General features: G+C 42.8%; 1 protein-coding gene across 6 annotated transcripts in view; it reads right to left on the bottom strand.

The window, feature by feature from the left end:
• Window positions 1–217: 217 nt before the first annotated feature.
• Window positions 218–10,248, bottom strand: part of LOC106739550 (uncharacterized) — a 64,247-nt gene continuing 54,216 nt past the window's right edge. For all 6 annotated transcript variants that reach the window (XM_059728818.1, XM_059728820.1, XM_059728821.1 and 3 more), the window contains one exon: window positions 218–10,099. In XM_059728818.1, the coding sequence (XP_059584801.1) occupies window positions 861–2,042 (1,182 nt within the window). In that variant the 5' untranslated portion in view covers window positions 2,043–10,099 and the 3' untranslated portion in view covers window positions 218–860. The remainder of the gene's footprint in view (window positions 10,100–10,248) is intronic.

Raw genomic sequence — 10,248 nt, 5'->3', positions numbered from 1 at the left:
TGACCACCAGTATCTGGGGGAACGTTTGTTCACCAGAGCGCCCCAAGGGAGGACAACTAGGTCGAACGGTCATAAACTACTACAAGACCGTTTCAGGCTGGACATAAGAAAGAATTTCTTTACTGTCCGAGCCCCCAAGGTCTGGAACAGCCTGCCACCGGAGGTGGTTCAAGCGCCTACATTGAACACCTTCAAGAGCAAACTGGATGCTTATCTTGCTGGGATCCTATGACCCCAGCTGACTTCCTGCCCTTTGGGCAGGGGGCTGGACTCGATGATCTTCCGAGGTCCCTTCCAGCCCTAATGTCTATGAAATCTATTAAATCCTTGCTTCCATGCCACCATGAGTTTCAAATGTTTCCATCAACAGACAAGGTTCCTTGGGTGAATCTGATATCTTTTATTAGACCAACCCAAATAGTTGGAAAATAATTATTAAGCTAGCTTTTGGGTTCAAAAACCCTTTGTCAGGCTAAGGAAGTTTCAGCAATTGGTGTGTCCTCTTCCTGGATGGAATGAAAAGTAAAGAAGCCAGCAGCTGGGCTGGTATGCATATAAAACAGGTAGTCAGTGAAAATGTAGATTGAGGAGTCAAAGGGTGAGAGAGAGGCTGGGGAGGGGGGCGGGAAGAGAGAGAAGGGGGATGAAAGTGGAGAGATACCTGGGGAGTCAGATGTCAGGCAGGTTATAATGTGTCATAAATCCAATGTCTATATTTAGTCCACGATTTTTAGTATCCAGGAGGTTGATGAAGTGGAGTTCATAGGCTCGTCTCTGGGAAGTGTTGTGTAAGTTTCCTCTGAGGATCAGGACTGAGAGATTGAAGAGTGGTTTTCTTGTGAGAAATGTGCCCCCACAGGTCATTGGGTATTCCTGTCTTTGATAGATTTCCAGTGTGCGTTCATTCTGGTGTGCGGTTGTTGTTTGGTCTCTCCTACGTATCTTCCATCAGGGCATTTGGTGCATTGGATGAGGTATATTACATTTCTGGAGGTGCAGCTGTAAGATCCAGGGATGCTGATGGCTCTGTTGTGGGGTGTAGTAATAGTGGGGGTGGTGGAGATGTGTTGGTAGGTTTTGCATTTCTTGTCATGGCACGGTCTGGATCCTTTTGGTGTGTTCTGGGCTTGAGGAAGTTTGCTTCTGGTGATGAGGTTGGCGAGGTTCGGTGCTTGTTTAAAGGCTAGGATGGGTGGCTCTGGCAAGATCTTTTTAAGAATAGGGTCTCTGCCTAGTATGGGTTGCAATTGTTTAAGGATTTTCTGTACAGGTTCAAGGGAGGGGTGATGTGTCATAACCAGTGGTGTGCGATTTGTGGGGTTTTTTCTTCTGTACTGCCGTTCTTCACGTGGTATCCGGGTGGCTCTTTCAAATATGCGATCTATCTCTCTGGAGGAGTGTCCTTGTTGGGTGAAAGCCTTTTTAAGATTGATGAGGTGGCAATCCTGGGTGTTCTCTTCAGTGAAAATTCGGTGGTATATGAGGGTTTGGCTGTATATCACAGCTTTTTTGGTGTGTTTAGGGTGATTGCTGGTTCTGTGCAGATATGTATGTTGGTCTGTGGGTTTCTTGTATAACGTGGTCTGTATTTTATCATTCTGGATACTGATCATGACTAAAAAGGAGATGTTGGTGCTAGAGTATTCTAGAGAAAGTTGGATGGAAGGATGGTGATTGTTGAATTTCTGATGGAACTCAGTCAGAGATTGTAGGTTTTCAGTCCAAATGATGACGAAGTCATCGATATATCTTAAGTATAGCAAGGTTTTGATGGTGCAGTTCTTGAGGAAGTCTTCTTCCAGGTTGCTCATAAAAAGGTCGGCATACTGTGGGGCCATTTTAGTGCCCGTAGCTGTTCCCATCATCTGGAGGAAGTGTTGATTATTAAAAGTGAAATTGTTGTGTGTGAGGATGAAGTGTATAAGGTCAGTAGTATCTTTGGGTCTGTATTCTGAGTTGTAATTTTGTTCCTGTAGAGATGTAAGGCAGGCTTGGATGCCATTCTGGTGTGGGATGTTGGTATATAGGCTGGTAACGTCCATGGTGGCTAGGAGCGTGTTGCTGGGAAGGTGGTCTATGTTTTTAAGTTTTTAAAGCCTGCCATATGTGGCTTGAAAATTTGGTGGTGCTGTGATGCAGCAACATCATTCCCCCTGTCTGGAGACATCTACCTCGGCAAGCAACCAGAAGCTCCATGCCAAGGTAATCTTGGTACCCAGGCTATTGAAAAACTGGTTCAACCCTGGTACAAGATGGGAAGGAATATTGTGGGTAACAATTTCTTCACAAGTACTGACCTGACAGAAAGACTGCTACAACAGGACTTGACCTATGTGGGTACAATTCAGAAAAACAAGGCCAATATCCCAAACGGGATGCAAGCAAATCAAAGAAGGGAAACTTTTTCATGCATTTTTACTTTTGATGGGGAACTCACCATAGTTTCCTATGTTCCTAAGAAGTCCAAAGTTGTGCTGTTGCTGTCAAGCATGCACCAAGACCTGTCAGTGGGTGGAGAGCAAAGAAAGCCAGACATCATCCATGACTACAATAAAAAACAAGGGTGGGGTGGATAACCTTGACCACTTAGTCTGTATGACCACCTGCAGACGGAAAACCAACAGGTGGCCAATGACACTATTTTTCAATATGCTGGATGTGGCTGCCATTGCCAGCCTCATCATTTGGATAGGCCACAATATAAACTGGAAGCAAAGATCACATTTAAGAAGATGGTGCTTTTTTTGCAGGAGCTTGGAGAGCAGTTGATCAATGGACAAATAAAATGAAGAAATGGTGGATACACATAATCTGTCTAAGTCCGTCAAGTCTGGTATGACTGCCCTAAATTACAAATTGCCACAATGCACCCCAGTAGAACCTTTTGCAAGCATGAGTGAACATTGTGCTTTTTGTCCAAGGACAGATGACCGCAAAACCCAGAAATGATGCAAAGATTGTAAGCAATTTTCTTGTGTGCACCTCAGTACATCACTGCTGCTTTGTGAAGAATGCAATATTAAAACAGTTGGAAAATGTTTTTTGAAGTAATGGTTAGTTTGAAAACAGTGTGAACTGCAGACTTAGGAAATTGTTCATTCACATTTTGAAACTCTAAACAAAAGTTTAAATCTTGTTCATAGTTCTAGTTAAATAATATTTTGGTTTCAAATAATCATAAATACTCTTTCAAACAATCTGTATGTTTAATAAATAGTTTTTGGTACATTTATACTGTTGTCATTGGTTCCATTTTGTTTATGTGGGTGGGGTAACAAGTTACTCCATGCGACCAACAATGTCGAATTGCGGGGTAACAAGTTACCCCATGAGAACAACAACAGTTATGGTTTCATAAAAATGGATGAGGGCTAAGTAGCCACTGTGGCAAAGATATCAATATTTTATTGAGAGATCATCTCTGATCGAATTTGAAAGACCATTGTATAAATGATTCATAGGCCATTGACTCAACATTCACAGTCTCTCTCTCTCTTTCTTTATGGTACTTTTATCCTATGTAGCCCTGCACATTTCACACGCTACTTACATGAGATGAGTCAGGGCATAAAATGCCTTGCTGCTGCACTCCCACACTGCCAAAACTGAGCACTGAAGTGTAAATACAGTCTAATGGAGTGACAGTGCAGTTTCTTCCAGGTTCCACTCTGTGCCTGGTTTTTTGCCTCCTACAGTCTGGTTTACTGTATCTTTTTCTCCTTTTGGCAGGTAAAAACCAGATGGACTGAGATGCCCAAACTGCACTGTGGAATTAACTTTGTCATCAACCATCACTTTATTCAATAGTCAGAGGCCTAAGAAATTAAGCCCCAAAAGTATGTATAAAACCCTGAAGGCTAGAAAAGTTTTCAGTAACCATGTAGGGTTTTTCAGTATTTAACTCAGTTGAATGAGAAGTGACTACATTTATTAAAACTCACTAAAATGAGGTGGTCAGCAACAGCTAAGCTTACAAATAGCTTTAGCACAGGGTAACAAAACAATCTAACATGCTTAATAGAAACAAGAAGAGGTTTAAGTGCGATAATCCTACAGCACTGGTTTTAATACCATGCAAGTTAAATGAGGTCACTTTTAACCTCAGCATAGTTAGTATAGAAGTTATGTCTCAGCAAAAGTGGTTTACTTTGTGTGTTTAGGCCCAGTAACATAATAGCCTTGAGCCAGTGGTAAAAATATAGTTTGCAGGAGCCAACAATGCGTATCAACAACAATCAGCTGCTGTTAGGAAGAGAGTGATTGTAACAAATATTTTTTAAGTGCTTCTATAGTAGGTTCTCCTCAGCCTTCAGGAACAGCAGTTTCCTAGACCATACTTTTGTTTCAACTTCTTCCCAGTACCTAAAAGAGTTTGACAGAGGTGTTCAACACATTGGTGACGTGTAAGGGGTGCATGCGGGTGGATGTGCACCCCCTGAGGTCGGCCATGCACCCCCTTGAAGCACCAGCCACAAAACCCTCCCTCTGTTGGTGATTGGCTGCTGGGGGACCCCCGCCCCCCACCACCACATAAGCAATCTGAGGACCCCCCAGACTCGGGAGGCACCAGTTGCCCATACTTCAACATGTGGCCTGCAAGCCAGATCCAGCCTATCATATCATGTGGCCTGCAGGACTTCTCATAGGTCCAAAAATTTTGCAACAGGGGAGCAATGGCACCACTCCCCTGCTGTCAATTGTTCAGACCCATGGAGAGCCCCACAGGACAGACAACATGGCCCTGTGTGCTGTATCAGGCACAGGACCCAATACTGGCACACAGGGTCAGGTGCAAGTGGCATGAGGCCCGATCCCAGCACACATGGGTAGCATGTGGCCCCAGAGTCTAATCCCAGTGTGTGGGGGCAGTATGGGGTTCCAGGGCCCAATGCCAGTGCGTGGGAACTGGGAGGAGGTGACATGAAGCCCTGGGGCCTAATATGTGGATACAGGGGCCAGTCAAGGCTGCATAGGGTCCAATCTGTCTATGCAGACTGGTCAAAGTCAGCATGAGGCCCAATCCTAGCATGGGGGTCTGAATTTGCCCACAAACCAGCCCCACACCCCTCATCTGGGCCCTGGGGCCAAAAGGTCAAACACCACTAGTAGTTTAAGACACTGCACATCATGAAGATGGCAGAGGTCGTTCTGGATGGTGGTACCAGTACTTCAGTGTATTAGATGTTGTTATTCCTAATAGCTCATTGCTTCATGCAACTTCTATTTTAGTCAAGGAGAGTTTTCCTTCAGCACTAGACAGAATGAGCCACAAGTGCATTTTTTAAAAGCTCTATGAACAACTATTACTGGATAGATTTTTTAAATGCCTTTTTTATCTTTTTTTAAACACTGCCTGTTCCCGCCCCCCTTTTTCCTTGTTGCCAACTTTTATTGTAACTCTTTTCCTTCAGCTGATTGTGAAACACTTAACTACCCACTCTATGGGCACACTACCATAGGTGTCTACAAAATGTTTGCAGATGGTTGATTAAAATCAGGTGCACAATAGGGACCAAAATATTCAAACCCCTGTACCTAAACCCAAGTCTTAAAAGGCACAATACTACTGAACTACTGAGCTCTGACTATGCTACTTATGTCAGCTGAGGATCCTGGACAACTATGTACTACAGGTATCTGGAATTTCTGAAGATCTCACAGCTTTCATTCAGGTTTCTAAGCATAGTCTGGAGACTCTAAAGTTAGATACTGTAGTTTGAAAACTGTGGCTTTATCTTTACAGTTCTAATTAAGCAGTTTAATTAAAAATAATTATTGTAATTATCCGGCTTGTTAAGGAATAGCAGAGTACACCAAAATGGAAGTTAAAAAGCTTGGATTCAGCAAAAGAAAAATACCTTGATTTTCTCTCTTCTTGCTGGACATTTCCCAAGGGGAAAAAAAACAAGAGAAAGCAAGAAAACAACTGCAGAAGATTCATATGCATCATACTACACTGCCATTCCATCCTGCCTTCTAAAAGGTCCTGATAACTGCTGCTAGTGTCATTTAATAGCTAAGATTAGGTAAAAGAAAAAATCCACGGAGAGAACACATACAGCACAGCAGTAATATAATACAGCAGCAAGTTCTTATTTGCTGCCTACACACTGTAAACTTGTGAGTAACTTTATGTATGTGAAGCACCCAACACTCAACTCAGAGAAACAGAGCCAAAAAAAGCCACCACATCCAGTAGTCTGGACAAATAACAACTTCCACCTGAAAAGTGTTGGATTTTGGTTGGTTTGGTAACTTTTAGTCTTCCTGAAGCAATAAACCAATTCCTGAGAAGAAATGAATGGAAGAGACATAGGAAGAGAAAAAGGCATACATAAATAACCTTTTCTATATCTTTAATTCAAACACTGGCAACCAAAAATACCACCTTTTGATGCAACTACTAAAACAGGAAGACGATAAAAAAAAACAAAAAAACAAAAAAAAAAAAAAAACCAGGATGCCACCCCCTTGTCACAAGCATTCATGAAAGAGAGTAGTATTTCATTTTAAATTAACATGCAATGCACACAGCATTTTGTTTGAATTGCAGCTCCTGGCTGGTACCCTAACAAATTGCTGTGCAAAAGTTTTCCTTTTTGGGGTTTAACAAGCAAAATAATATGCCTCATAAGTCTTTGTTAAGATAGTCCTAAAGTTGTTTTCCCCTCCTGTTTCCAAAGCACAGTAGTGAAGCTTTCACAGTAAGAAGCCAGATAAAGCAGCTGCAGTGCTATCTGTGGAAACGGGCCTGAGCTGACACAGCCAATAATGATCCAATCTTTTGTTAACTCTTAAGTTTGGGGTCTAAAAGCCCTGAATCGGGCCCAGCTTTACCTCTCAAAACCATACCTCAGGGAACAAAAAGAGGGGGCCTAAGGAAAGGGGACATTTCTAATGTTCACAGACTCTCTTCTCTAGCATTCTTTGGTTGTTGTTAGAAGAGGAAGGAGTGCTTAACAGAATGAGGTGATAAGAAATCAAAGGCTCTCATCAATCCTGCAAAGCTGCAAAAAATGTTCCTGTCAAAATTGCAAGCATGTAACCTCTCTGCCCAAGTCTAAATCCAAATCTTTTCATTTCTCCCTTTTCAAAACCCCACATTGTTTTTTGCAAGCACTGAAATACTATCCTTCATGTTCCCCCCTACCAAGGACAAGCAGCAGTGTTTTCTAACACAGAACTGTCAGCATACACTTATCACAGCAAACAAACAAAGGATTACACGCTTCTAATGAAGTCTTTGAGGCTTTACAGATCAAGCTTCCTAAATTGCTGTTCTCTGAACAAAAGACTCCTGTTAATCGTTGGATTTGTGCTTTAAAATTTTGATAGGTTTGCGGCACTGCTCAGATGCTGCTCTAGTGACACACTCTGTCTATAAATCTGTTGTTTAACTTTACAGAAGTATCTGTGTCATCCTCTTAACCCTATTTCAAGAAGCTACTTAAACACTTGCTTGTATTGCTTCCTGTTGAGGAAATCACTTAAACATATGCTTTACTTTAAGCACATGCTTAAGTTCTATTCACTCCAAAGGAATTTAAGTACATTACCTGAATAGGGCTGCTCTTCTGAGCTTGGGGATTAGAAGAAATAACTATAGAACTCTCTGCAGAACAGAGAACTATACTAGAGAAAGGACTATCCTACATCAGGGCTGTCCAACTTCTGTACTGCCAAGGGCCGCACGTGGCACCAGCATGCAGCCCCTACGTTACACACCTTACAGCCCACAGGCTGCAGGCTTGGCCCCTGGGATCCTCCCCATTATGCAGGCAGCACCACTGACACGCAGCCTCCTGCCACACAGGCTGCCAGGGTGACAAGCAGCTCCCACCAGTGCATGGCAGGACTGATGGCACATGCCCCCTGTCTTCCAAGACCTTTCCTGCCATGCAGCAGTGGGAAAGGCAATTGCAGGAGCCTGCAGGTGACATGTTGGTCCTTCCTGGCCCAGCGTGTGGCATCATAGTCAACCAGCTCAACAGCCTACATAATAAAGATACATAGTTAATGGCATTTTCCTGTTCTGAGCCCAGACTTCATACATGGTGGTTGGGCATTCTTCTCTCCAAAACAATCCATTTTCTCACTGAATGCATTCAGTCCTCTTCCAGTTTCATTTACTCATTTAGCAACTGTTCTCCTCCATCAACCAAATGCCAAGGCATTTGCTGTGCTTTTCCTGAAAGGATTTTTCACTGCATTTTATCTACTCCTTTAATAACACATTTATTCTTATTTCCTTAAACAGGGAATGACAATTTTCCACTTTAACCTTATCCATCAATGTACAACCTCCCATCTCCAAGTGGGTGATCCCAGGTCCAGCATGTTCCTTTGGCTAAAGGACAAGTGCCCTGTAGAATCAAACGAACTCAGAGTAAGTTTAGCTGAGGATTTATAAAAGTAAACTATTGAAATGAGTAGTTTTTAATTAAAATATGGAGAAAATCTCAACTACAAAATTGCTGGAGCAACACTATAATTATGCTGTCCTTCATGTTTTTCCATTAGCATTTTTATAAGTGACATAATAATAGGGGTCTGTCCCCACTTCCCTGCCACCTCTCAGAACTGTCAGATCCCTTTACAGAATTCAAATAAGTTCATAGAGAGTATCAAGTCCTTAAATAGAAAATTAAAATGATCACATTCACGTTTAAGACATGACAGGCATGTTGTAAATTCATAACATTTATGGTAATAGATTGCTGAAGTAAGAAAGTGAAAAACACCAATATTTCTGAGTCTGCTCTGGGCCCATGCTGGGAAGCCAATCTTCCTCATCAACATGTTATCATTCAAGACATGTATTTTAACAGTCCATCTAATTTGACAAGAAAGATGAATACCTAAAGAGGCCAAATACTGTTTTTATTGAAGCCAGCAAGACATTTTCTATGGACTCCAGGGATCTAGAAGGTACAGATCAACACTTTGCTCAGTAGCGGTTGATTTCTGGGTGATGAAAATATATTTGGGACTACCCCACTCATCAGACATTAACTTGCATCATCACTAATAGTATCAACATATAAAAGACAGAGTTAGCCACTGGAAAAGTTAACATTTTTGGAATGCCAAGATTATTTATGGTGAGTGCAATTTCCTGTGCCACTCACCAGCATGCATTATTCATAGGGGGTTTTCTGGTTTCACCGTTGCTTGAGGAGAGAACAGCTCATTAGAGGGTTAGAATTCAGAAGGTCTTCAGGAGTTCTCTCCTGCCACGTCTTGAAGGAAAAATTAGTTTAATTGGGAGGAAGATGGTATGTCCTGCCTCCTGGTCCCTTCCTTTAATCTTTCCATCTGTCTTCCTGTTTGGAGCTCCGCCTGCCCTACACCCCACCTAACACCAACCAAAGATGTTATTCTCTTGCTTCCTCAGTCCAGTCCGAAACAGGCTCTGATATCCTGGCCTTTGAATTACGTTAACTGGATTTGGACGTTGTCTCATCTGGTTCTTCACAAGCCATATGTGGTCTGGCCCAAACTCCTACCTGACCCCGGGTTACCTTGCTCCCCAGCAAATCTCCCCCTCTTTTGGGTCTGTACTTGCTGTAGTATAGACATTTATCACTCCTTCTCTCCTCAGGTTCCTGCTGGGTCCAATCCTGTCTGGAGATGTCTGGAGTCAATGGCATCTTTTTGGGCGAGTCCTTCAGCCCTCTAGGGCTTGGCTTATCTTTATGTGCCCCTTTCCAGGGCAGCCACCACTTTCCCCAGTGGGCCCGGAGCAAGACCGAGCCCCACCAAGGGATCTACTTCTGGCCCCCCGCACCTCTCTTCCATTGGGCTTTTTATCCCGGCTCCAAGGGACTGGCCAGTGAATCAGCGCCGGCACAGCACCATAAAGCGTGCCCATGCCCGCGTGGGAGCCAGTCCTGGCTCCTCCCAGCTCCATGGTTCCTTTTTTTTTTTCTCTTTGATGCGGCATCGTCTCCTTCCATAGTTTCATTTTCACCACGCTCCCAGCTCAGCACAGCATCCCGCCAGCTCTGCTCGTCCTTCATCCAAGGTAAGTCTCTCCTTGTGGCTCTGTGCCTGCCACAGTAAGTTTTAAAATCAAGTTATCGTGGCTTAAAATCACAAACTGGAAAAAAAAATGACAGAAAGAGAAGATTTAGCCACTGTCTTTATTCTATTGATATTTGCTACAACAGAAATATGTTTAAGAAAAACACATTTTCTATCTGATCCAACAGTACAAATATAATGGTTTGGAAATTAGACATTTAAATG

Source organism: Alligator mississippiensis, chromosome 5 (genome assembly GCF_030867095.1).
Source record: "Alligator mississippiensis isolate rAllMis1 chromosome 5, rAllMis1, whole genome shotgun sequence".
In the NCBI taxonomy this organism is placed as follows: domain Eukaryota; kingdom Metazoa; phylum Chordata; order Crocodylia; family Alligatoridae; genus Alligator; species Alligator mississippiensis.
Note: the sequence above shows the minus strand (reverse complement) of the source record. Positions and strands in the feature narration are given on the sequence as shown.